Here is a 27,841-nt window from a genome sequence, read left to right as displayed (position 1 = left end):
CCTGAGAGAGGGGTACAGATATCTCCCTGAGGGAGGGAGGGAGGTAGAGACCCCGGACAGTGTACATATATCCCCCTGAGAGAGAGGGACAGAAAGACCCTGGGAAGTGTACAGATATCCCCCTGAGAGAGAGGGACAGAGAGACCCCAATCAGTGTACAGATATACCCCTGAGAGAGGGGGAATGGAGAGACCCCAGTCGGTGTACAGATATCCCCCTGAGAGAGAGAGAGGGAGGTAGAGACCCTGTTCAATGTACAGATATCTCCCTGAGAGAGAGAGAGAGAGAGAGAGAGAGATACCCCAGTCAATGCACAGATATCCCCCTGAGAGAGGGGGACGGAGGGACCCCAGTCAGTGTACAGATATCCCCCTGAGAGAAAGAGAGGGATGGAGAGACCCCAGTCAGTGTACAGATATCCCCCTGAGAGAGAGGGATGGAGAGACCCCAGTCAGTGTACAGATATGCCCCTGAGAGAGAGGGGGACAGAGAGACCCCGGTCGGTGTACAGATATCCCCCTGAGAGAGAGAGAGGGAGGTAGAGACCCTGTTCAATGTACAGATATCTCCCTGAGAGAGAGAGAGAGAGAGAGAGAGATACCCCAGTCAATGCACAGATATCCCCCTGAGAGAGGGGGACGGAGAGACCCCAGTCAGTGTACAGATATCCCCGAGAGAGAGAGAGACAGAGAGACGGGAAGATACACTCACCCTGCCTCGTGACGCCTTGCCCTTGGTGGGCTTACACCGAACACACTTCTCCCTTTCCCAGATGCGGCAGAAATGCTTGTCCCTGCACCGGCAGATAGTATCATGGATACGAGAACATTGATCCACCATCTCCAGGTTGCTACCTGTGTGAGAGGGTCGAAGCCGGAAGGGTCAGAGTCCAGCTTCAACATCTCCCGGTTCTCCCCCACCCAAGATCCTCCCCCTCTCTCTCCCCCCACTCATCCGCTCTCTCCCCTCTGTCCCCCCTCTCTCTCCCACACCATTCCCTCTCACCCCCCTTCTCTCTCCCTCCCTCTCTACACACTCTCTTTCCCACCTCTCTCTCTCTCTCTCCTCTCCCCCCACTCCCCTCTCTCTCCCCCCCGAACTCCACTGAACCCAATTTCCAATGGCCCCCACCCCACCTCACCTCTGACTCCCTGACCGATCAGGAACCTCTGCCTTCGACAGCCCCAACGGCCCGGTCTCCACGAGTGCCTGCGGGACCCAGTCCCTCCAGATTCACTGCCCCCTGTCTTTTTAATTTTTTTATTTTTCACACCATAAACCACATTAACCATGATACATACTTTTTCCTTTTCAAATATATACAGTGCCATTTTCTCCCCCCCTCCCTCCTCCCATCCCACCCTCCCTACCTCCCCCCTCCTGTCCATTTAAAGTACAAAATCTAGGATACATTAAACCAGTCAATGTTGTCATTCAATAAAAATAAACAAGAAATTCCACTGAGTCAATTCTTTTAATTTCCTTCTCCTTTCGTTAATTTAGGTAGTGAATGTCCCTGGTAGGTTTTCGCTATTGTGTTTCATGTAAGGCTCCCATATTTGTTCAAATATTTCAATATTATTTCTTAAACTATATGTTATTTTTTTCTAATGGAATACATTTATTCATTTCTGTATACCATTGTCGTATTTTCAAATTATCTTCCGATTTCCAGGTTGACATAATACATTTTTTTGCTATGGCTAGAGCTATCTTAACAAATCTTTTTTGTGCATCCTCCAAATCAATTCCAAATTCTTTGTTTTTTATGTTACTTAGGAGGAAGATCTCTGGATTCTTTGGTATATTGTTTTCTGTAATTTTATTTAATATTTGGCTTAGAGCTTCCCAAAATTTTTTCTACTTTCTCACATGTCCAGATTGCATGAATTGTTGTTCCCATTTCTTTTTTACATCGAAAACATCTATCAGATACTGTTGGGTCCCATTTATTTAACTTTTGAGGTGTAATGTATAGCCTGTGTATCCAGTTATATTGTATCATACGTAACCTCGTATTTATTGTATTTCTCATCGTTCCAGAACATAACTTCTCCCATGTTTCCTTTTTTATCTTTATATTTAAATCTTGTTCCCATTTTTGTTTAGTTTTACCATTTGTTTCCTCATTCTCCTTTTCTTGCAGTTTAATATACATATTTGTTATATATCTTTTGATTATCATTGTATCTGTAATCACATATTCAAAATTACTTCCCTCTGGTAAACTCAGACTGTTTCCTAATTTGTCTTTCAAATAGGATCTCAATTGGTAATATGCCAGCACTGTATCTCGAGTTATATTGTATTTATCTTTCATTTATTCAAAGGATAATAATCTATTTTCTGAAAAACAATTTTCTATTCTTTTGATCCCTTTTTTCTCCCATTCTCTAAAGGAGAATGTAAAAGGGAGTAACTTGTTTTGCGTCAATATTAGTTTTGGTAATTGATAATTTGTTTTATTCCTTTCTACATGAATCTTCTTCCAAATATTGAGCAGATGATGTAATACTGGAGAACTCCTACATTGTACCAATTTTTCATCCCATTTATATAATATATGTTCAGGTATCTTCTCCCCTATTTTATCTAGTTCTAATCTAGTCCAATCTAGCTTTTCCCTTGTTTGATAAAAATCTGATAGGTATCTTAATTGTGCGGCTCTATAATAATTTTTAAAGTTTGGCAGTTGTAAGCCTCCTTGTGTCTTGGGTAAACTTATACCTCTCATTTTGTTCATTTTAGATTGGTCACAGTGTTTGAGCTACCGAAAGAAAATAGACACACACACCGAGAGCAGTTCAGTTTATACAAATGTTTATTACTAATTCAAAAGCTGATTTCACACTACAATATGCAAGCCCTTCCCAACTATACTTATCAACGCTTGGACTGGTCCCAACTGCCGAAGCGAGGCAACGACTGCACACTTGTAGTAGGTTGTCAGGGCGCTGGTAGCAGCTTCTCCACCTCCCCCGACTGGGACGTTGCTCAGACTCTGGCTGTTCTTCCTTCTTGACAAGGGGTGTTCCCTCCCCTCGGAGAATCTAAACTTCAGCAGCAGGACCACAGGCTTATATACCCCAAAAACAATTAATCATGCGCCTACTCCTTCTAATATTTGTCAGTCAAAATCAAAACTGAACATTACATTCTACAATTTAGAAGATTAATTATTATGGAACCAGGATGTTATAATTTCCTGGTTTATCTCGTAGATACAAAGACTTATTAAAACTTTTCAAGCAAGACAGGTTGTGACCAATTCGTCAATTTCAGAGTGTTGCATTTGACAACTGCTTTCCCTGGGCCTCACAGTGGAATTCCATTTCAAAGTGTATCTTCAGATAAGTCCCCATGGCTGAGTTTAATTACATCTGCTAGTTCTGAAAGTAAGGTGACCTGTGTGTGGACCCAGTGTCGTCAGTTCCACATAAGCAAAAAGCATCTGGGTACATGGTTTTAATCCTCCATTACATTCCACCCCTTGGTCACAATCTGTCATTTGCGAGGCCTAACCAGTATTTGAGTACAGAGGGAGCGAAAAAAGAGAAATCAAAACAACAATTACAAAGATAAGCAATGACGCGAGCAACCAACGGAGGATAGTGTGGCCCACTCCCCCAAATGTAGCAGTTAGCCATGAGAAAGGATTCCAACCAAGGCTCAAATTATCCTTGTTGGCCACAATACCCAGGTACTGGAGCTCACGAACAGATTTTGAAACATGCTGAACAATAACATATTTATATAAGCTGCAATTGAGGCTGGTGACCGAGGACTTCCTTGGTGTAATGCATCGGACCGTGTTTCCCACGGGGAACTCCCTTGGAACGTCCTCGACATTACAAATCCAATTGCTGGCATCAAAGCAGCTGTTAAGCCAGATCACCAGGAGTGTAAAATGGAGAACCTGGAACAAAGAAGCCTGACACATGTCACTCACGATACCATAAGCGTTCAGTGTTTAAACAGACTAAATCATCCTGTCCCTCAATAGCTACCCACCGAGTGTTACCCTGGGCAGGTGTCACTATTTCCCATTTTACAGGAGGGCCACTACCTGGTGGTGCCACCCATACCTTTTGTCCAACATTCTCTAGTTCGGGGCTGGGGGGCAATGACTGTTATTCCTCTGGAATAGGCTGTAATTCAGGAGCGTGAAGAAGTCGGTGGAAAGGTGTACCTCCTTTTAAAGGGCGATGATTCAAATTGTCGACTGCCTGCTGCAGCACATGGCACCATCCCTTCTGGGTCCCCAGTGATGTTAACAAACGAATTTGTTCCTTCAGTAAGCCGTTCATTTGTTCAACTAACCCGGCAGCCTGCGGGTAATAAGGAATATGGTGGACCCATAAAATACCGTTGTCATTTGCCCAATCACAGATTGCTTTCCCGGAGAAGTGCGAGCCATTATCAGAGTGAATCTGCTCTGGAACATCATAACGATAAATCAAATGGTTTAGTCCTTGGATAGTGCTAGCTTGGTCAGCCGTCTTGGTGGGAAAAGTAAAAACCAGGCCCGAAAAGGTGTCAACCATTACTAGGACGTAATATTTACGCATACAGTCTAGCATGGGGCCTATGTAATCAATTTGCCAGACCGCAGCTGAGTGAGCACCCCGTTTTATTTGGCCATGCGGACCAGGTGGAACGGTATGGAACTTCACAAGCTGACATTCTGGGCATGTACGTACGACCATGCAGACATCATCCTGATGGACGGATAAAGCATGTGTACGGGACCACATAGCTGATCCCTTCTCCCCCAAATGACCACTCTGTTCATGTGCCCATCGAGCCAGGGGGACGGTATCAGCACAGCTGATAGTGGCAAGCTGATCTGCTACTGCATTATGTTGAGCCATGTTAGTCGCCATATTGGTATGGGCATCAACGTGATAAACGGTTATCTCACGATGGTGGGAAGCATCCCACAACAGCTGCCACAACTCTTTGCCCCATACTGGGCGGTCATGTATCATCCAGTTGTTCTTTTGCAAATCAGGCATCCATACCACAAGTCCATTAGCCAAAGCCCAGGAATCAGTAAACAGGCGAAGAGGGTGATCATGGGGATCTAGTGGTAAAGTGACTGCTTTCAACTCAGCATACTGACTGGAGCCACCATCCCCCTCCTCCGATAAGTGAGTTCCTGACCTGGGATGGTAAGCCACCTGTTCGTGTACGCGGCCCACCCCTTCAAGCCCTCTGGTCGCACGACTCTGAATATACCACTTCCATTTAACAATAGAAGACTGCTGAGCCCGCCCGATCTTTAGATTAGCATCATTAGCCAGGACCCAATTCATTATAGGAAGTGCAGGTCGCAATTGAACATCTGCATCACCTGTCATTCTTTCAGTCTCCAGCAGGGCCCAGTAACAGGCTAGCAACTGTTGTTCAAAAACAGAATAACAAGTGGCAGCCTCAGGAATGGTACGTGACCAGAATCCCAGTGGGACTCGGCGACCCTCTTGTTTCTGCCAGAGGCTCCAGGAGGCCACATCATCAATATAATGGTGAATTGAGAGGGAAGGCGATACTGGAAGGTGGGTGAAGGTATACTGGTGCCCCTTCCAGGTAAAGGCGAACTGATCCTGTGAGTCCTCAGCTATAAGAATACTGAAGAAGGCGTTAGCAAGATCAATGACAGCATACCATGTTCCTGAGTTCCCAGTAGCAATGTTTTCAATAAGGGTAACAATGTCCGGAACTGCTGAATCAAGTGGTGGGGCATGTTTGTTCAAAAAACAATAATCAACTGTCATTCTCCAGTAGCCGTCCGGCTTCTGGACCGGCCAAACAGGGCTATTAAAGGGCGACGTTGCGGGCCTCACTACCCCTTCTTCTTGCAGAGCATCGATGGTGGCAGTAATCTCTTCCTGCCCCCCAGGGAGACGATATTGTGGAATGCACACTGGTTTCATGGGGGCTGGCACCATCACAGGGTCCCATTTAGCCTGACCCACTACTAGTTTTTTTGTAATAGTTCGAATTCCAAATTCAAATCCCCCTTGGCTAGTATTAAGGGCCATACCGGCCAACATATTAATACCCAAGATACACTCGTCAGTAGCAGCCACCAGGGCATGTAACCAGATAGGGGAAGGGCTATCACCCACCATGGCACAGACTTTTATTTCCTTTGCCAGGGTGACCGCTCCTCCCAACCCCTCTATTCGAAAGGCCGGTCCAGTCCAGAGGTCGGGATTACCAGGAATCACCGAGTGCTCTGCACCGGTGTCGACCAAAGCCAAGTATTGGCAATCATTACCCCCACCCCAGTGGATTGTTAACGGTATGTAGGGCCGCGGATCCCCGTGTGTGCGCCGTGTCTCGATGGAGTAGACACGGGAATCCTGCCCACACCTTCAGGCTTCAGAAGGGTTCGGGGGCTTCCAGGACCACATGCTATTGTTATCTTTAAGAGCCTGTTTAACCCATTGTTTTACCTCATCATGAGTAACTGGAGCAGGAGAAGCCAGCTCGATAGAAGCAGCAGTGGGAGCAGAAAGCACAGCTGGGCCAGGAGGACTCAGCAGCTGGGGATGATGTTCCCCTGCTTTTTGCCTAAATCGATCTCCAATGACAGCCAGCTCTTTTACAGAGAAATCACGGATCATTGACTCCTTCCGACCCCTGTTCCCACTTTGGCTCACAGGGTCCTCCATCCAGTCTAGGGGAGGAGGTGGAGGCCATCCAACAGAGGGAGTAGGCCATAGAGCATAAGCAGGGGTTTGGGTATTTTCCCCTGGGTCCACATGGGAAACCGGGGTATCTATCCCTTCCATCTCTACCCTTACATCATCCCCCCTTCTGTCTGTTTGGGAAATTTGCTGCCTTATAGGGCGGGCGTGAACAGCAGATGGAGAGGGTAGTATGTTAGACACATGCAGAGGAGTATCTGCATTATTACCATTGTCATTCCAGATATTCCCATCCCAATCCTCAATTACATCAGGATCGTCACCATTCCTTATCATGGCATGAATACGATATGGATCGGGTTCTACTCCATGCCTTTCCTTATCTGCACAGAGCTGCTGCCGGAGTTTAATATTACGGCAAATCATTTGGACATGCTTATCTTCCCATTCTTTGGCTCTGTCCTGACTGGTGCGAACAATCTCGCTCATCATAGAACAGCATTGTCGCAGGACTTGTAGCTCCTCCTCTAATTGCTTTCTTTTGCACTGAGATTCTACTTTTCTTTGAATTAATTCTGCTTCATGCTGAACGGAGTGGCGTAATGCTGTGGCCAGCAACCAAAAACCATTCGTCAGCGTTCCCTTTTTATCAGGAAATTTACTTTCTCGAAGGAGAGTGGCAACCCGCTCTCCCAGAGGTGCACTTGATGAGTCTAACTTCTCATCCCAACTAATGGGTGGTCCCAACAAAGACAGGGTATTGGCCAACATGCCAAACCCATCGTCTTTGGAAGTCCATCCAGGAATCAAGAAATGCTCAGGGCTCACCTGTTTCTTTCAGCGAAACATCTTGAGACCAACCCTGCTCGCTGCGCCAATTGTCTTGGGTAAACTTATACCTCTCATTTTGTTCATTTTAGATTGGTCACAGTGTTTGAGCTACCGAAAGAAAATAGACACACACACCGAGAGCAGTTCAGTTTATACAAATGTTTATTACTAATTCAAAAGCTGATTTCACACTACAATATGCAAGCCCTTCCCAACTATACTTATCAACGCTTGGACTGGTCCCAACTGCCGAAGCGAGGCAACGACTGCACACTTGTAGTAGGTTGTCAGGGCGCTGGTAGCAGCTTCTCCACCTCCCCCGACTGGGACGTTGCTCAGACTCTGGCTGTTCTTCCTTCTTGACAAGGGGTGTTCCCACCCCTCGGAGAATCTAAACTTCAGCAGCAGGACCACAGGCTTATATACCCCAAAAACAATTAATCATGCGCCTACTCCTTCTAATATTTGTCAGTCAAAATCAAAACTGAACATTACATTCTACAATTTAGAAGATTAATTATTATGGAACCAGGATGTTATAATTTCCTGGTTTATCTCGTAGATACAAAGACTTATTAAAACTTTTCGAGCAAGACAGGTTGTGACCAATTCGTCAATTTCAGAGTGTTGCATTTGACAACTGCTTTCCCTGGGCCTCACAGTGGAATTCCATTTCAAAGTGTATCTTCAGATAAGTCCCCATGGCTGAGTTTAATTACATCTGCTAGTTCTGAAAGTAAGGTGACCTGTGTGTGGACCCAGTGTCGTCAGTTCCACATAAGCAAAAAGCATCTGGGTACATGGTTTTAATCCTCCATTACACCTTGTTTATACCATTCTGTTAATTTATCTAGTGCTATCCTCGGTTTCCCCCCTTTCCATAAAAATTTCCTTATTATTTTCTTTAACTCCCTGAAGAATTTCTCTGTCAAGTGTATTGGCAATGTCTGAAATAGGTATTGTATCCTTGGGAAAATGTTCATTTTAATAGTTTATCCTTCCTATTAGTGTTAATGGTAAATCTTTCCATTGCTCTAAATCGTCCTGTAATTTTTTCATTAGTGGATAATAATTGAGTTTATATAGATGGCCGAGGTTTTTATTTATTTGTATACCTAGGTATCTTATTGCTTGCATTTGCATTCTGAATGGTGATTCCTTCTTAAATTTTGAGAAATCCGCATTATTCATTGGCATTGCTTCACTTTTATTTGCGTTAATCTTGTAACCCGACACTTCTCCATATTCCTTCAATTTCTTATGTAATTATTTTATTGATAATTCTGGTTCTGTTAAATATACTATAACATCATCTGCAAATAAACTGATTTTATATTCCTTGTCTTTTATTTTTATCCCTTTTATTTTATTTTCTATTCTTATCAATTCTGCTAGTGGTTCTATAGCTAACGTGAATAATAAGGGTGATAGTGGGCATCCCTGCCTTGTTGATCTGCTTAAATTAAATTGCTTTGATATATATCCATTTACTGTCACTTTCGCCAATGGCCCCTTATATAATGCTTTAATCCAATTAATATACTTCTCTGGTAAACTGAATTTTTGCAATACTTTGAATAAATAATTCCACTCTACTCTGTCAAAGGCCTTCTCTGTGTCTAAAGCAACTGCTACTGTTTGCGCTTTACTCCCTTCTATTGCAGGAATTAAGTTAATAAATTTACAAATATTGTCTGTTGTCCATCTTTTTTTAATAAATCCAGTTTGGTCTAGATTTACCATTTTAGGTACATAATTTGCTAATCTGTTTGCTAATAGTTTAGCTATTATCTTATAATCTGTGTTAAGTAATGATATTGGTCTATATGACGCTGGTGCGAGTGGATCTTTCCCTGTCTTTGGTATTATTGTAATTATTGCTGTTTTGCATGAATCTGGTAAGCTTTGTGTTTTGTCAATCTGGTTGATTACTTCCAGGAGGGGAGGAATTAATAAATCTTCAAATGTTTTATAGAATTCTATTGGGAATCCATCCTCTCCTGGTGTTTTATTATTTGGTAGTTTTTTTATTATCTCTTGTATTTCTACTATTTCAAATGGTTCCGTTAATTTATTTCTATTTGTAATTTTGGTAGTTCAATTTTAGTTAAAAATTCATCTATTTTGTCTTCTTTCCCTTCGTTTCCAGTTTGGTATAATTGTTCATAGAATTCTCTAAAGTTTTCATTAATCTCCGTTGGATTATATGTGATTTGTTTGTCTTTTTTCCTTGATGCCAATACCATTCTTTTAGTTTGTTCTGTCTTAAGCTGCCATGCTAGAATTTTGTGCATTTTTTCCCCTAGTTCATAATATTTCTGTTTTGTCTTCATTATGTTCTTCTCCACCTTATTTGTTTGTAGTGTTTCATATTTTATTTTTTTATCTGCCAATTCTCTTCTTTTAGTTGTGTCTTCCTTCATTGCTAATTCTTTTTCTATATTTACTATTTCCCTTTCCAACTGCTCTGTTTCCTGATTGTAGTCCTTCATCTTGGTTACATAACTTATTATTTGCCCTCTGATGAATACTTTCATTGCGTCCCATAGTATAAACTTATCTTTCACTGATTCCGTATTTATTTCAAAGTACATTTTAATTTGTCTTTCAATTAATTCTCTAAAATCCTGCCTTTTAAGTAGTATGGAGTTTAATCTTATAATCTCCAAAGACAGGGAAAGATCCACTCGCACCAGCGTCATATAGACCAATATCATTACTTAACACAGATTATAAGATAATAGCTAAACTATTAGCAAACAGATTAGCAGATTATGTACCTAAAATGGTAAATCTAGACCAAACTGGATTTATTAAAAAAAGACGGACAACAGACAATATTTGTAAATTTATTAACTTAATTCCTGCAATAGAAGGGAGTAAAGCGCAAACAGTAGCAGTTGCTTTAGACACAGAGAAGGCCTTTGACATTCTTGGAGGGATGTCCTCTAACTCTATTGTCAATATCAAGGGTGAATGGTCCGATAATATTCTAGCTTTATGTTCTGTTTTTCTACGAGCTGATAACAGAAATAGGTCTATTCTTGAGTATGTTTTATGTCTACCCGAATAATATGAATATTCCTTTTCCTTTGGGTGTCGTTTCCTCCATATATCCAAAAGTTGCATTTCTTGCATTGATTTAATTATAAATTTAGTTACTTTGTTCTTTCTGTTAATTTTTTTCCCAGTTTTGTCCATATTTGAATCCAAATTAAGGTTGAAATCCCCTCCTATTAATATGTTCCCTTGCGTATCTGCTATCTTCAAAAAAATATCTTGCATAAACTTTTGATCTTCTTCGTTAGGTGAATATACATTGAGTAAATTCCAAAACTCCGAATATATCTGACATTTTATCATTACATATCTCCCTGCTGGATCTATTATTTCCTCTTCTATTTTAATTGGTACATTTTTACTGATTAATATAGCTACTCCTCTAGCTTTTGAATTATATGACGCTGCTGTTACATGTCCTACCCAATCTCTCTTTAATTTCTTGTGCTCCAATTCAGTTAAATGTGTTTCTTGCACAAATGCTATATCAATTTTTTCTTTTTTCAGTAAATTTAGCAGTTTCTTCCTTTTGATTTGGTTGTGTATTCCATTAATATTTAAAGTCATATAGTTCAACGTAGCCATTTCATACTTTGTTTATCTTCCCTTTCCATTTTCTCATCATCACCTTTCCTTCTTATCCATTTCTGCTTTCTTGTTTTGAACACTTTATAAGACAACATTTCTAAAACATCAAACATTTTCCTTATTCTCCTATCTAAAACTTCTTTATCCCCATTCTCCCCTCCCCCTCCTGAGTTGCCCTTTATCCCTTGTCGGGCAACCACATCTCCCCTCTTCATTTGGATTTGCGAATTCACTCGCAAGCATCAACTGATTTTGCAGTGACCGTAACTCCTCTCCACCCAGCACCGCCCCCCCCCCCCGGAAAAGATTTCAATTTTCATATATAACAAAGGTCACTCTTTTAATTCCCTCCTTATTTCCTCTATTCCTTTTCATTCCCTTATTAATTCTTATCTATACTCTATATATTTTCCTCTAAATATGGATACACTCATGTACACACATATATACATATACATCTATATATATATATATATATATATATATATATAGATGTATATATATACCCATATACACACATACATATAGTTCATGGTCATTTTTACTCTCATTACATGTCTTCATCTCTCTGCTTGTTTTGTAATTGTTCTGCAAATTTTCGTGCTTCCTCCGGATCCGAGAATAGTCTATTTTGTTGCCCTGGAATAACTATTTTAAGTACCGCTGGGTACTTTAACATAAATTTATATCCTTTTTTCCATAGGATCGTTTTTGCTGTATTGAACTCCTTCCCCTTCTTCAGGAGTTCAAAACTTATGTCTGGATAGAAAAAAAATTTTTGACCTTTGTATTACAGTGGCTTTTTGTCTTCTCTTATTTTCTTCATTGCTTTCTCCAATATATTTTCTCTTGTTGTTTATCTTAAGAATTTTACTAAAATGGATTTTGGTTTTTGCTGCGGTTGTGGTTTCGGGGCTAGTGTTCTATGTGCCCTCTCTATTTCCATTTCTTCCTGTAATTCTGGTCTTCCTAGGACCCTGGGGATCCAATCTTTTATAAATTCTCTCATATTCTTGCCTTCTTCATTTTCTTTAAGGCCCACTATCTTTATATTATTTCTTCTATTATAGTTTTCCATTATATCTATTTTCTGAGCTAACCGCTCATGTGCCTCTTTAACTTTTTTATTAGATTCTTCTAATTTCTCTTTTAAGTCCTCTACTTCCATTTCTACGATTATTTCTCGTTCTTCCACATTATCCACTCTTTTTCCTATCTCTGATATGATCATTTCTATTTTATTCATTTTTTCTTCTGCACTCTTAATTCTTCTTTTTATCTCATTAAATTCTTGTAATTGCCATTCTTTCACTGATTCCATATATTCTTTAAAAAAAAATATCCATTGTCCTGCCTTTCCCTTCTTCTTCCATTTCTCTATGTTCTTCTTCTTCTTCCTTTGGGTTGGCCATCTGTTGTTTCCTTGTTTTCTTTTTGCTCTCTTCTTTCTTGTTCTCATTGTTTTCTGTGTTCTCTTCCTGTTGCTGTGTTGCAGCTGTCACTCTCAGCTGTGGAGATCGACTCCTCAGCTGTTCCCCCCTCCCGTCAGTGTGTTTTTTTTCATGCGCATCGCGCATGCGCGACTCCTCGCGAGCCATTTTTGTAGTCCCGAGCTCGGGACTTCCACCGACCTTAGGGAGCGGGCCTCTCTCTCCGCGGCGGGCCTCCTCGGACAGGTAAGGCCTTCACCTTCTTCTTCCAACGTTCTTTCATCTTCTCTTCTTCTCGTTGCTTTTGACTTTTCTCTCTTCGCTACCATTTTTTTCTCACCTTTACTTTTAGTTTGTTTTAATTTTTATTCTTGTACCTTTGTGTTTTGTTTGTTTTTTTTTTCAACTTTTCCAGAGAGGGCTGGAATTCCCTGACCGGCCACTACTCCATCACGTGACTCCTCCCCCTCCCAGTAAATCTTCAGGGGATAAAGTCCAGAACCTGTTGAAACTTCCCCTGTAACTCAGTCCCTGATGACAGGGCAACGTCCCAGTAAATCTTCAGGGGATAAAATCCCGAACCTGGTGGACCTTTCCCTGTAACTCAGTCCCTTAAGTCCAGGCAACATCCCAGTAAATCTTTTCTGCCCACTTTCGATCCAATTTGGATCTTTCCTGTCATTCGGTGAGCAAAACTGCACCCAATGCTCCAGATTTGGACCCACCGACGTCTTGTATAACTTCACCAGAACATCCTGGACTCGATGCTCTGATTTATGAAGGCCAATGTGCCAAAAGCTCTCTCCGCGACCCCGTCCACCCATGACGCCACTTTCAGGGAACGATGTCACACACTCCCGGGGTGGGACACAGAGGGATTCTCCCCGTTGAATCTCCTTTGCTCACTCTCCGTGGCTGCACATGCATCACTGAACACAATGCTCCAAGTGTAGTTCAACCAGAGAGTTGGAAAGTGACCTCTCGACCCTCGAACGCGATCCCCAAACTAATGAATCCCAGTGGTGACCTTGAGGAATACATGGATTTAGCTCTCCGTTGGGGATGGGAACTTGCCTTGTTCACAAACTGACCATCTGAAACATCTCGACAAATAGTTCTCCAAGTCTATGTATTCTCCATCTGAACAGGGTTGACAGTCTGTTTGCCTGGACTTCAAACAATGTCCCTCTCGATAAAAACCTTCAGAAGAGGCAAAAGGGAGAATTGAAATCTTCCTAGGCCCCGTCCCCGTCACACTATCCCGGAGTGGGGACACAGGATGAAGCCCCATCCCCATCACACACTCCCAGGGTGGGGACACAGAGTGAAGCTCCATCTCATTATACACTCCTGGGGTGGGGACAGAGCAAAGCCCCGTCTTGTCACACACTCCCAGGGAGGGGACACAGAGCAAAGCCACGTCCCCGTCTCACACTCCCAGGGTGGGGACACAGAGCGAAGCCCCGTCCCTGTCACACACTCCCGGGGAGGGGGACACAGACTGAAACCCCGTCCTGTCACCCACTCTTCAGGTTCACAGTTCCATGTCTCTCAATCTCTCACTCGACAAACACACATTTCCTTTCTCGCACACACACTCTCCGACACATTCTACCCCCCCTCGCTCTCCCACCTCCCCCTCTCTCTCTCTCATCCCCTCCTTCTCCCTCCCATGTCTCTCCCCCCTCTCTCTTCCCCCTCTCTCTCCCACCTCTCTCATCCCCTTTCTCTCCACCCCCTCTCTCTCCCCCACTCACTCTCCCCCCCAGGGTTACCAACCTGGTGGACAACTGTCACAACACAAGCCATCTTTAATGTACTGGCTCTGGAGACAACTCATATCCCCGCCAAGACTGCGTCCACTTCCCGACAGCCGAGAATGTCTGATCAGAAGGACAGGAAGCTGGGGGTGCTGGGGAACATGCGAAGAGGAAGGGGATTGGACCCAGTGTGAAGCCCCGCGGTGGAAAAAGCTGATGGCGGGTGTTGACAGGAAGAGAGGGAGAGATTGGGTGGAGAGAGAGAGGGAGAGCTGAGGGGAGAGAGGGAGAGCTGAGGGGGAGAGGGAGAGCTGAGGGGAGAGAGGGAGAGCTGAGGGGAGAGAGGGAGAGCTGAGGGGAGAGAGGGAGAGCTGAGGGGAGAGAGGGAGAGCTGAGGGAGAGAGGGAGAGCTGAGGGGAGAGAGGGAGAGCTGAGGGGAGAGAGGGAGAGCTGAGGGGAGAGAGGGAGAGCTGAGGGGTGAGAGAAAGAGCTGAGGGGAGAGAGGGAGAGCAGAGGGAGAGAGGGAGAGCAGAGGGAGAGCTGAGGGGAGAGAGGGAGAGCTGAGGGGAGAGAGGGAGAGCTGAGGGGAGAGAGGGAGAGCTGAGGGGAGAGAGGGAGAGCTGAGGGGAGAGAGGGAGAGCTGAGGGGAGAGAGGAAGAGCTGAGGGGAGAGAGGAAGAGCTGAGGGGAGAGAGGGAGAGCTGAGGGGAGAGAGGGAGAGCTGAGGGGAGAGAGGGAGAGCTGAGGGGAGAGGGGAGAGAGAAGGGGAGAGAGACGGAGGGGAGAGAAGTGGGGAGAGAGACGGAGGGGAGATAAGGGGGGAGAGAAGGGGGGAGAAGGGGGGAGAAGGGGGGAGAAGGGGGGAGAAGGGGGGAGAAGGGGGGAGAAGGGGGGAGAAGGGGGGAGAAATGGGGGGAGAGATGGGGGAGAGAGAGTGAGAAGTGAGGAGAGATGGGAAAGAGAGAGGGCAGAGAGACAATAATCTCTCTTTCCCCCTACATATCGAGTTGTTTTGAGTATAAGAGCATGTCCTATTTTGGAACATTTTCTATTTTCTATCTGTGTCAATGTGGGGGAGAGAGAGATAATCCTGTCCATCCACCCCTTTCTCCCTAACTCCTCCTCTCTCTCTCTCTCTTCCCCATCCCCCCTTTTTTCTCCCTTACTCTCCCCCCTCTCCCTCCATCCCTCCCCCTCTCTTTTCCCCTCTCTCTTCCTCCCTCTCTGATCTGCGCTATTTATTAACCAGTATTTACCTACTCTGGGTGGCAGTGACCCCAGGGCTTCCCGGACAGGGTGGAGATCGTGTCCTCATCTCCACCTCCCCCCCATTACACTCCACCACTGACCCTCTCCCTGCTCAGAGACGCGTCGCTCCTCACAACGATGTTTCCCGCAGCCTCTCTTGGGTGAGATTAAGAGAGTGAGGTAGACAGTGGAGAGATGGGGGGAGAGAGGGGGGGAGAGGTGTGGGGTTAAAAAGGACGAGAGAAGGTGAGTGAGGGGGGGAGAGAGTGGAGAGGTGGGGGCAAGAGGGGAAGAGAGGTGGGGGCAAGAGGGGAAAAGAGGTGGGGGCAAGAGGGGAAGAGAGGTGGAGGCAAGAGGGGGAGAGGTGGGGGCAAGAGGGGGGAGAGGTGGGGGCAAGAGGGGGGAGAGGTGGGGGCAAGAGGGGAAGAGAGGTGGGGGCAAGAGGGGAAGAGAGGTGGGGGCGAGGGGAAGAGAGGTGGGGGAAAGAGGGGAAGAGAGGTGGGGGAAAGAGGGGAAGAGAGGTGGGGGAAAGAGGGGAAGAGAGGTGGGGGCAAGAGGGGAAGAGGTGGGGGCAAGAGGGGAAGAGGTGGGGGAAAGAGGGGAGGAGAGGGAGAGAGAGATGGGGTGAGAGGTGGGGAGAGAGAGGGGGTGAGAGGTGGGGGAGAGAGAGGGGGAGAGAGGGGGGGTGAGGTGGGGAGAGAGGTGGGGAGAGAGATGGGTTGGGTGAGAGATGGGTTGGGAGAGAGATGGGTTGGGAGAGAGATGGGTTGGGAGAGAGATGGGTTGGGAGAGAGATGGGTTGGGAGAGAGATGGGTTGGGAGAGAGATGGGTTGGGAGAGAGATGGGTTGGGAGAGAGGTGGCGGTGAAAGGGGGAGAGGAAGGGGGGATTTGGGTGGGGGTGTCTGTCAGATGCTGAAGAACAAGGGGTTTCATCCCCATAGTCAGGCAGGAATACACAGAAATATGCTCCCACTGGACCCCTCTACAACACTCCCTCCCCCGGATGCCTCACCTAAAATCCCCGCTGGACCCCTCTACAACTCTCCATGCCCAGACCCCTTGACCACACTCTTCCCCCCCAGACCCCTCTACAACACTCTTCCCCCCTGGACCCCTTTACCACACTCCCCCCTCTGGATCCCTTTACAACACTTCCACCAGACCCCTCTACAACAATCCCCTCAGACTCCTCTACACCATTCCCCCCCGACCCTTCTACAACACTCCCCCCCATTCCCCTCTACAACACTGCCCCCCCGGATCCCTCTACAACACTCCCCCCCCGGACCCCTCTGCAACACTCCCCCCCGGACCCCTCTGCAACACTCTCCCCCCGACCCCTCTACAGCACTCTCCCCCGGACCCCTCTACAACACTCTCCCCTGGACCCCTCTACAACAGTCCACCCTGGACCCTACTACAACAGTTCACCCTGGACCCCTTTACAACAGTCAACCCCTGGACCCCTCTACAACACTACACCCCGGACCCCTCTACAAATTTCACCCCCCCCAACCCCTCTACAATACTCTCCCACCAGACCACTCTGCAACACTCCCCCCAGGACCCCTCTATAAAACTTAAACCAGAGCTCTCTACAACAACCCCCTTGGACTCCTCTACACCACTCCCCTCAGACCCCTCTACAACAAGCTCCCCAGACTCCTCTACAACACTCCCCCCGGAATGCCTTACAACACTCCTCCCAGACCCCTCTACAACAATCCGACTCCTGGATCCCCTCGGAGTACCATACCTTCTCTCCATGCAGACTGCTACTGCTGACCTGTACCCTGGTCCTGGCTGATACTGGCCAAATGTTTGGCGAAGTCATGTCACCTGGTTACCCTTTCTCTTATCCCAACAATTCTCGGGCTGAGTGGTCGATCAGCGTACCACTGGGATACAGAATCCAAATTCAGTTCCATTACTTCCAGATTGAACCATCGCAAGGATGTGTCTATGACCGTCTGGAGGTAGGTGCTGTGGGATGTATGTCTGTGTCAGTGTGTGTGACGGTGTGTGTGTCAGAGGTGTGTGGTTTGTCTGTGTGTGTGCTGGTGGGTGAGAGTGTGTGAGAGGTTTGTGTCTCTATCTGTGTGTGTGTGTTTGTGTGTCTGTGTGTGAGAGGTGTGTGTCCGTGTGTGAGAGGTGTGTGTCTGTGTGTGTGAGAGGTGTGTTTATGTGTGTGTGAGAGGTGTGTTTCCGTGTGTGTGAGAGGTGTGTTTCCGTGTGTGTAAGAGGTGTGTCCGTGTGTGAGAGGTGTGTGTCTGTGTGTGTGTGTGGTGTCTGTGTGTGTGAAAGGTGTGTGAGGTGTGTGCCTGTGAAGTGTGTGTCAGTGTGCGAGGGGTGTGTGTCAGTGTGTTTTAGATGTGTGTCTGTGTGTGAGATGTGTATCAGTGTGTGTAAGCCGTGTGTCTGTGCCTGTGAGGTGTGTTTGTGTTTAGGTGTGTGTCTGTGTGCATGTGGTGTGTGTCTGTGAGGTGTGCATCTGTGTGTTCGAGAGGAGTGTGTGTGTGAGGTGTGTATGTGTGTGAGGTGTGTGTGTGAGAGGTGTTTGTCTGTGTATGCGAGAGTTGTGTGTCTGTGTGTGAGATGTGTATCTGTGTGTGTGTAAGCTGTGTGTCTGTGCCTGTGAGGTGTGTGTGTGTTTTAGGTGTGTATCTGTGTGTGAGATGTGTATCTGTGTGTGTAAGCTGTGTGTCTGTGCCTGTGAGATGTGTGTGTGTTTAGGTGTGTGTCTGTGTGTATGTGGTGTGTGTCTGTGAGGTGTGTATCTGTGTGAGGTGTGTGTCTGTATGTGTGCATTGTGTGTGTCTGTGTGTGTGAGGTGTGTATCTGTGTGTTTAGGTGTGTGTCTATGAGTGTGCAAGAAGTGTGTGTGTGTGACAGGTGTGTGTCTGCATCTGTGAGGTGTGTGTCCGCATGTGTTTGTGCGTGGGAGGTGTGTGTTTATGTGTGTGAGAGGTATGTGCTGTGTGAGGTGTGCATCTGTGAATGAGAGAGGTGAGTCTCTGTCAGTGTAAGGTGTGTGTATGTGCCTGTAAGGTGTGCGTTTCTGTGTGTTTTAGGTGTGTGTGTGTGTGTGTGTGTGTGTGTGTGTAGGTGAGTGTCTGTATGTGAGAGGCATGTGTGTGAAGTGTGTGTCGTGTGTGTGAGAGGTGTGTATCTGTGTATGCGAGAATTGTGTGTCTGTGTGTGTAAGCTGTGTGCCTGTGCCAGTGAGGTGTGTGTCTGTGTGTGAGTGTTTTAGGTGTGTGTCTGTGTGTGAGTGTTTTAGGTGTGTGTCTGTGTGTGAGTGTTTTAGGTATATGTCTGTGTGTGTGAGGTGTGTGTCTGTGAGGTGTGTATCTGCGTGTTTGAGAGGTGTGTATCTGCGTGTTTGAGAGGTGTGTATCTGCGTGTTTGAGAGGTGTGTATCTGCGTGTTTGAGAGGTGTGTATCTGCGTGTTTGAGAGGTGTGTCTGTGTGTGTGATGTGTGTGTCTGTATCTGTGTGAGGTGTCTATATGTGTGTGTGGGAGGTATGTGCCTGTCTGTGAAAGGTGTGTGTCTGTGTGTATCAGGTGTGTGTGTGTGAGTTGTGTGTCTGTGTGTGTGAGCTGTGTGTCTGTGTGTGTGAGGCGTGTGTCTGTGTGTGTGAGGCGTGTGTCTGTGAGTGTGCAAGAAGTGTGTGTGTGTGAGAGATGTGTGTTTCTGCATCTGTGAGGTGTGTGTCCGCATGTGTTTGTGTGTGGGAGGTGTGTGTCTGTGTGAGGTGTGCATCTGTGAATGCTAGAGGTGAGTCTGTGTCTCTGTGTGTATGTGCCTGTGAGGTGTGTGTCTGTGTGTGTGTTTTAGGTGTGTATCTGTGTGTGTGAGGTGTGTATCTGTGTGTGAGAGGTGTGTGTGCCTGTATGTGTGTGAGGTGTGTATCTGTGCGTGTGGGAGGTATGGGCCTGTCTGTGAAAGGTGTGTGTCTGTGTGTGTTAGCTGTGTGTCTGTGTATGTGAGAGGAATGTCCATGTGTGTTAGGATTGTGTGAGGTGTGTGTCTGTGAGTTTGCGAGAAGTGTGTGTCTGTGTGTGTGCGTGAGTTTGCGCCTGTGAGGTGTGTGTGTGAGGTGTTTGTCTGTGTGTGTGAAGTGTATGTGTGGGAGGTGTGTGTCTATGTGTGTGACAGGTGTGTGTCTGTGTGTGTGAAGTGTATGTGTGGGAGGTGTGTGCCTGTGTGTGACAGGTGTGTGTCTGTGTTGTGGGTCTGTGAATGCTAGAGGCGAGTCTGTGTCTGAGTGTGTGTAATGTGTGTGTCTCTGAATGTGTGGTGTGTGTTAGTGTGTGTTTTAGGTGTGTGTCTATATGTGTGTGAGTTGTGTGACTGTGTGGTGTGTGTATCTGTGTGTACAAGAGGTATGTCTGTGTGTGTGAGAGGTGTGCGTGTGAGGTGTGTGAGGCATGTATCTGTGTGTGCCTATCTGTGAAAGGTGTGTGTCAGATGTGTGTCTGGGTGTGTGAGCTGTGTGTCTGTGCATGTGACAGGTGTGTGTCTGTGTTTTGTGGGTCTGTGAATGCTAGAGGCGAGTCTATGTCTGAGTGTGTGTAATGTGTGTGTCTCTGAATGTGAGGTGTGTGCCAGTGTGTGTTTTAGGTGTGTGTCTATATGTGTGTGAGTTGTGTGACTGTGATGTGTGTGTGAGAGGTGTGTGTGAGAGGTGTGTATCTGAGTGTGCAAGAGGTGTGTGTGTGTGAGGTGTGTGTGTGTGATGTGTGTATCTGTGTGTACCTGTCTGTGAAAGGTGTGTGTGTCAGATGTGTGTCTGGGTGTGTGAGCTGTGTTCTGTGTGTGTGAGAAGTGTGTGTCCGTATGTGTGAGGAGTGGGTGAGGTGTGTGTCCATGTGTGTGTGAGGTGTGTGTCTGTGAGTGTGCGAGAAGTATGTGTGAGAGGTGTGTGTCTACACGTGTGAGGTGTGTGTCTGCGTGTGTAAGGTGTTTGAATGTGAGTGTGTGGGAAGTATGCGTCTGTGTGTGAGAGGTGTGTTTCTGTGAGGTGTGAGTGAGAGGTGTGTATCTGTGTGTGCGAGTAGTGTGCGAGTGATGTGTGTCTGTGTGTGTGGGAGGTATGTGCCTGTCTGTGAAAGGTGTGTGTCTGTGTGTGTGAGCTGTGTTTCTGTGTGTGTGAAAGGTGGGTGTTCATGTGTGTGTGAGGTGTGTGTCTGTGAGTGTGCGAGAAGTTGTGTCTGTGTGTGTGTGTGTGAGAGGTATGTGTCTACGCCTGTGGTGTGCGTCCATGTGTGTCTGGGAGGTGTGTGTCTATGTGTGTGAGAGGTTTTTGTCTGTGTGTGTGAAGTGTGTGTCCGCATGTGAGTGGTAGGTGTGTGTCTATGTGTGTGAGAGGTGTTTGTCTGTGTGAGGTGTGTGTCTGTGTGTGTGTGTGGGAGTTGTGTGTCTATGTGTGTGAGATGTGTGTGTCTGTGTGTGTGTGATCTGTGTGTCTGTGTGTGTGTGGGAGGTATGTGCCTGTCTGTGAAAGGTGTGTGTCGGTGTGCATCAGGTGTGTGCCTGTGTGTGAGTTGTGTGTCTGTGTGTGTGAGAGGTGTGTGTCCATGTGTGTGAGGTATTTGTATGTGTGTGTGAGGGGCATGTCTGTGTGTGCCTGTGTGTGTGAGAGGTGTGTGTCTGTGTGTGTGAGGACTGTGTCTGTGTGTGTGAGGACTGTGTCTGTGTGTGTGAGGACTGTGTCTGTGTGTATGAGGACTGTGTCTGTGTGTGTGATGAGTGTGTCTGTGTGTGTGAGGAGTGTGTCTGTGTGCGTGAGGAGTGTGTCTGTGTGAGTGAGGAGTGTGTCTGTGTGTGTGAGGAGCGTGTCTGTGTGTGTGAGAGGTATGTGTCTGTGTGTGTTAGGTGTGTGTCTGTGAGGTGTTTGTGAGGAGTGTGTATCTGTGTGTGCAATAGGTGTGTGTCAGTGCGTGAGACGTGTTTGTATGTGTGATAGGTGTGTGTCTGTGTTTGTGAGAGGTGTGTCTGTGTGTGTGAGAGGAATGTCTGTGTGTGTGAGAGGTATGTCTGTGTGTGTGAGAAGTGTGTCTGTGTGTGCAAGGTGTGTGCCCATGTGTGCAAGAGGTATGTGTCTGTGTGTGAGAAATGTGTGTCTGAGTGTGTAAGACATATGTGTGTTAGTGTGTGTGAAGTTTGTGAGAGATGAGTATCTGTGTGTGTGAGGTATGTCTATATGTGTCATAGGTGTGTGCCTGTGAGGTGTGCATCAGTGTGCGAGAGGTGTGTGTCCATGTGTCCAAGAGGTGTGTGTCCATGTCTGTGTGCGAGAGGTGTGTATGTGTGTCTGAGGTGCGTGTCTGTGTGTGTGACAGTTGTTTGTCTGTGTATGCAAGAGTTGTGTGTCTGTGTGTGAGATATGTATCTGTGTGTAAGCTGTGTGTCTGTGCCTGTGAGGTGTGTGTGTTTTAGGTGTATGCCTGTGTGTGAGATGGGTATCTGTGTGTGTAAGCTGTGTGTCTGTGCCTATGAGGTGTGTGTGTGTTTAGGTGTGTGTCTGTGTGTATGTGTTGTGTGTCTGTGAGGTGTGCATCTGTGTGCTTGAGTGGTGTGTGACTGTGTGTGTGAGAAGTGTGTCTGTGTCTGTGTGAGGTGTGTGTCTGTGAGTGTGCGAGAAGTTGTGTCCGTGTGTGTGTGAGAGAGGTATGTACCTGCACCTGTGAAGTGTGCATCCGCGTGTGTCTGGGAGGTGTGTGTCTATGTGTGTGAGAGATGATTGCCTGTGTGTGTGAGGTGTGTGTCTGCGAGGAGTGTGTCTGCCTGTGTGTGGGAGATGTGTGTCTATGTGTGCGAGATGAGTGTCTGTGAATGTGTGGGAGGTGTCTGTCTATGTGTGAGAGGTGTTTGTGTGTGTGAGGTGTGTGTCTGTGTGTGTGTGTGGGAGGTGTCTGTCTATATGTGTGAGAGGTGTTTCTGTGTGAGAAATGTTTGTCTGTGTATTCGAGAGTTGTGTGTGTATGAGATGTGTATCTGTGTATGTAAGCTGTGTGTCTGTGCCTGTGAGGTGTGTGTGTTTAGGTGTGTGTCTGTGTGTATTAGGTGTGTGTCTGTGAGGTGTGCATCTGTGTGCTCGAGAGGTGTGTGTCTGTGTGTGTGTGTGTGTGAGGTGTGTATCTGTGCGTGAGGTGTGTGTCTGTGAGGTGTGTATCTGTGTGTGAGGTGTGTGTGCGCGTTGTGTGTGTCTGTGTGTGTGAGGTGTGTATCTGTGCGTTTAGGTGTGTGTCTGTGTGTATGTGTTGTGTGTCTGTGAGGTGTGCATCTGTGTGTTCGAGAGGTGTGTGTCTGTGTGTGTGAGAAGTGTATCTGTGTTTGTGTGTGAGAGAGAGATATGTGGCTGCACCTGTGAAGTGTGCATCCGCGTGTGTGGGAGGTGTGTGTCTATGTGTGTGAGAGGTGTATGTCTGTGTGTGTGAGGGAGTTGTGTGCCTGTGTGTGTGTGGGAGTTGTGTGTCTATGTGTGCGAGATGTGTGTCTGTGAATGTGTGGAAGGTGTCTGTCTATGTGTGAGAGGTGTTTGTGTGTGTGAGGTGTGTGTCTGTGTGTGTGAGGTGTTTGTCTGTGAAAGGTGTGTGTGTGAGGTGTGGAGTGTATCATTGTGTTTGATGTGTGTGTTTGTGTGTGAGATATATGTCTGTGTGTGAGAGGTGTGTGTCTGAGTGTGTGAGGTGTGTGTCGTGTGTGTGAGGAGTGTGTCTGTGTGTGTGAGGAGTGTGTCTGTGTGTGTGAGGAGTGTGTCTGTGTGTGTGAGGAGTGTGTCTGTGTGTGTGGGAGGTATATGCCTGTCTGTAAAAGGTGTGTGTCTGTGTGCATCAGGTGTGTGTCTGTGTGTGAGTTTTGTGTCTGAGTGTGTGAGAGGTGTGTGTCCGTGTATGTGAGGTATTTGTATGTGTGTGTGAGGGGCACGTCTGTGTGTGCCTGTGTGTGTGAGAGGTGTGTGTCTGTGTGTGTGAGGACTGTGTCTGTGTGTGTGAGGACTGTGTCTGTGTGTGTGAGGAGTGTGTCTGTGTGTGTGAGGAGTGTGTCTGTGTGTGTGAGGACTGTGTCTGTGTGTGTGAGGACTGTGTCTGTGTGTGTGAGGAGTGTGTCTGTGTGTGTGAGGAGTGTGTCTGTGTGTGTGAGGAGTGTGTCTGTGTGTGTGAGGAGTGTGTCTGTGTGTGTGAGGAGTGTGTCTGTGTGTGTGAGGAGTGTGTCTGTGTGAGTGAGGTGTGTGTCTGCGTGTGAGTTTTGTGTCTGAGTGTGTGAGAGGTGTGTGTCCGTGTATGTGAGGTATTTGTATGTGTGTGTGAGGGGCACGTCTGTGTGTGCCTGTGTGTGTGAGAGGTGTGTGTCTGTGTGTGTGAGGACTGTGTCTGTGTGTGTGAGGAGTGTGTCTGTGTGTGTGAGGAGTGTGTCTGTGTGTGTGAGGAGTGTGTCTGTGTGTGTGAGGACTGTGTCTGTGTGTGTGAGGACTGTGTCTGTGTGTGTGAGGAGTGTGTCTGTGTGTGTGAGGAGTGTGTCTGTGTGTGTGAGGAGTGTGTCTGTGTGTGTGAGGAGTGTGTCTGTGTGTGTGAGGAGTGTGTCTGTGTGTGTGTGTGTGAGAGAGGTATGTGTCTGTGTGTGTTAGGTGTGTAACTGTGAGGTGTGAGTGAGAGGTGTGTATCTGTGTGTGCGAGTAGTGTGCGAGTGATGTGTGTCTGTGTGTGTGGGAGGTATGTGCCTGTCTGTGAAAGGTGTGTGTCTGTGTGTGTGAGCTGTGTTTCTGTGTGTGTGAAAGGTGGGTGTTCATGTGTGTGTGAGGTGTGTGTCTGTGAGTGTGCGAGAAGTTGTGTCTGTGTGTGTGTGTGTGAGAGGTATGTGTCTACGCCTGTGGTGTGCGTCCATGTGTGTCTGGGAGGTGTGTGTCTATGTGTGTGAGGTGTGTATCTGTGCGTTTAGGTGTGTGTCTGTGTGTATGTGTTGTGTGTCTGTGAAGTGTGCATCCGCGTGTGTGAGAGGTTTTTGTCTGTGTGTGTGAAGTGTGTATCTGTGTTTGTGTGTGAGAGAGAGATATGTGGCTGCACCTGTGAAGTGTGCATCCGCGTGTGTGAGAGGTTTTTGTCTGTGTGTGTGAAGTGTGTGTCCGCATGTGAGTGGTAGGTGTGTGTCTATGTGTGTGAGAGGTGTTTGTCTGTGTGAGGTGTGTGTCTGTGTGTGTGTGTGGGAGTTGTGTGTCTATGTGTGTGAGATGTGTGTGTCTGTGTGTGTGTGATCTGTGTGTCTGTGTGTGTGTGGGAGGTATGTGCCTGTCTGTGAAAGGTGCGTGTCGGTGTGCATCAGGTGTGTGCCTGTGTGTGAGTTGTGTGTCTGTGTGTGTGAGAGGTGTGTGTCCATGTGTGTGAGGTATTTGTATGTGTGTGTGAGGGGCATGTCTGTGTGTGCCTGTGTGTGTGAGAGGTGTGTGTCTGTGTGTGTGAGGACTGTGTCTGTGTGTGTGAGGACTGTGTCTGTGTGTGTGAGGACTGTGTCTGTGTGTGTGAGGACTGTGTCTGTGTGTGTGATGAGTGTGTCTGTGTGTGTGAGGAGTGTGTCTGTGTGCGTGAGGAGTGTGTCTGTGTGAGTGAGGAGTGTGTCTGTGTGTGTGAGGAGCGTGTCTGTGTGTGTGAGAGGTATGTGTCTGTGTGTGTTAGGTGTGTGTCTGTGAGGTGTTTGTGAGGAGTGTGTATCTGTGTGTGCAATAGGTGTGTGTCAGTGCGTGAGACGTGTTTGTATGTGTGATAGGTGTGTGTCTGTGTTTGTGAGAGGTGTGTCTGTGTGTGTGAGAGGAATGTCTGTGTGTGTGAGAGGTATGTCTGTGTGTGTGAGAAGTGTGTCTGTGTGTGCAAGGTGTGTGCCCATGTGTGCAAGAGGTATGTGTCTGTGTGTGAGAAATGTGTGTCTGAGTGTGTAAGACATATGTGTGTTAGTGTGTGTGAAGTTTGTGAGAGATGAGTATCTGTGTGTGTGAGGTATGTCTATATGTGTCATAGGTGTGTGCCTGTGAGGTGTGCATCAGTGTGCGAGAGGTGTGTGTCCATGTGTCCAAGAGGTGTGTGTCCATGTCTGTGTGCGAGAGGTGTGTATGTGTGTCTGAGGTGCGTGTCTGTGTGTGTGACAGTTGTTTGTCTGTGTATGCAAGAGTTGTGTGTCTGTGTGTGAGATATGTATCTGTGTGTAAGCTGTGTGTCTGTGCCTGTGAGGTGTGTGTGTTTTAGGTGTATGCCTGTGTGTGAGATGGGTATCTGTGTGTGTAAGCTGTGTGTCTGTGCCTATGAGGTGTGTGTGTGTTTAGGTGTGTGTCTGTGTGTATGTGTTGTGTGTCTGTGAGGTGTGCATCTGTGTGCTTGAGTGGTGTGTGACTGTGTGTGTGAGAAGTGTGTCTGTGTCTGTGTGAGGTGTGTGTCTGTGAGTGTGCGAGAAGTTGTGTCCGTGTGTGTGTGAGAGAGGTATGTACCTGCACCTGTGAAGTGTGCATCCGCGTGTGTCTGGGAGGTGTGTGTCTATGTGTGTGAGAGATGATTGCCTGTGTGTGTGAGGTGTGTGTCTGCGAGGAGTGTGTCTGCCTGTGTGTGGGAGATGTGTGTCTATGTGTGCGAGATGAGTGTCTGTGAATGTGTGGGTGGTGTCTGTCTATGTGTGAGAGGTGTTTGTGTGTGTGAGGTGTGTGTCTGTGTGTGTGTGTGGGAGGTGTCTGTCTATATGTGTGAGAGGTGTTTCTGTGTGAGAAATGTTTGTCTGTGTATTCGAGAGTTGTGTGTGTATGAGATGTGTATCTGTGTATGTAAGCTGTGTGTCTGTGCCTGTGAGGTGTGTGTGTTTAGGTGTGTGTCTGTGTGTATTAGGTGTGTGTCTGTGAGGTGTGCATCTGTGTGCTCGAGAGGTGTGTGTCTGTGTGTGTGTGTGTGTGAGGTGTGTATCTGTGCGTGAGGTGTGTGTCTGTGAGGTGTGTATCTGTGTGTGAGGTGTGTGTGCGCGTTGTGTGTGTCTGTGTGTGTGAGGTGTGTATCTGTGCGTTTAGGTGTGTGTCTGTGTGTATGTGTTGTGTGTCTGTGAGGTGTGCATCTGTGTGTTCGAGAGGTGTGTGTCTGTGTGTGTGAGAAGTGTATCTGTGTTTGTGTGTGAGAGAGAGATATGTGGCTGCACCTGTGAAGTGTGCATCCGCGTGTGTGGGAGGTGTGTGTCTATGTGTGTGAGAGGTGTATGTCTGTGTGTGTGAGGGAGTTGTGTGCCTGTGTGTGTGTGGGAGTTGTGTGTCTATGTGTGCGAGATGTGTGTCTGTGAATGTGTGGAAGGTGTCTGTCTATGTGTGAGAGGTGTTTGTGTGTGTGAGGTGTGTGTCTGTGTGTGTGAGGTGTTTGTCTGTGAAAGGTGTGTGTGTGAGGTGTGGAGTGTATCATTGTGTTTGATGTGTGTGTTTGTGTGTGAGATATATGTCTGTGTGTGAGAGGTGTGTGTCTGAGTGTGTGAGGTGTGTGTCGTGTGTGTGAGGAGTGTGTCTGTGTGTGTGAGGAGTGTGTCTGTGTGTGTGAGGAGTGTGTCTGTGTGTGTGAGGAGTGTGTCTGTGTGTGTGGGAGGTATATGCCTGTCTGTAAAAGGTGTGTGTCTGTGTGCATCAGGTGTGTGTCTGTGTGTGAGTTTTGTGTCTGAGTGTGTGAGAGGTGTGTGTCCGTGTATGTGAGGTATTTGTATGTGTGTGTGAGGGGCACGTCTGTGTGTGCCTGTGTGTGTGAGAGGTGTGTGTCTGTGTGTGTGAGGACTGTGTCTGTGTGTGTGAGGACTGTGTCTGTGTGTGTGAGGAGTGTGTCTGTGTGTGTGAGGAGTGTGTCTGTGTGTGTGAGGACTGTGTCTGTGTGTGTGAGGACTGTGTCTGTGTGTGTGAGGAGTGTGTCTGTGTGTGTGAGGAGTGTGTCTGTGTGTGTGAGGAGTGTGTCTGTGTGTGTGAGGAGTGTGTCTGTGTGTGTGAGGAGTGTGTCTGTGTGTGTGAGGAGTGTGTCTGTGTGAGTGAGGTGTGTGTCTGCGTGTGAGTTTTGTGTCTGAGTGTGTGAGAGGTGTGTGTCCGTGTATGTGAGGTATTTGTATGTGTGTGTGAGGGGCACGTCTGTGTGTGCCTGTGTGTGTGAGGTGTGTGTCTGTGTGTGTGAGGACTGTGTCTGTGTGTGTGAGGACTGTGTCTGTGTGTGTGAGGAGTGTGTCTGTGTGTGTGAGGAGTGTGTCTGTGTGTGTGAGGACTGTGTCTGTGTGTGTG

The 27,841-nt window shown here is 47.0% G+C and overlaps 1 protein-coding gene across 1 annotated transcript; it reads right to left on the bottom strand.

The window, feature by feature from the left end:
- Positions 1 to 12,864: 12,864 nt before the first annotated feature.
- On the bottom strand, positions 12,865 to 15,503 carry LOC138754234 (proline-rich protein 36-like). Its single transcript, XM_069918170.1, has 2 exons — positions 14,342 to 15,503; positions 12,865 to 13,762 (listed from the first exon to the last, which is right to left on the bottom strand). Exon 1 carries the CDS (start codon positions 15,364 to 15,366, stop codon positions 14,374 to 14,376), a length of 993 nt encoding a protein of 330 aa, XP_069774271.1. The 5' UTR covers positions 15,367 to 15,503; the 3' UTR covers positions 12,865 to 13,762; positions 14,342 to 14,373.
- Positions 15,504 to 27,841: the final 12,338 nt, after the last annotated feature.

Source organism: Narcine bancroftii, chromosome 2, assembly GCF_036971445.1.
Source record: "Narcine bancroftii isolate sNarBan1 chromosome 2, sNarBan1.hap1, whole genome shotgun sequence".
NCBI classification, from domain to species: Eukaryota; Metazoa; Chordata; class Chondrichthyes; order Torpediniformes; family Narcinidae; genus Narcine; species Narcine bancroftii.
This window is presented reverse-complemented; position numbering and strand designations above follow the sequence as displayed.

Excerpts from the sequence above, each read along its gene's own strand:
- LOC138754234 (XM_069918170.1), bottom strand. The coding sequence starts at position 15,366 with ATGTTCCAAAATAGGACATGCTCTTATACTCAAAACAACTCGATATGT.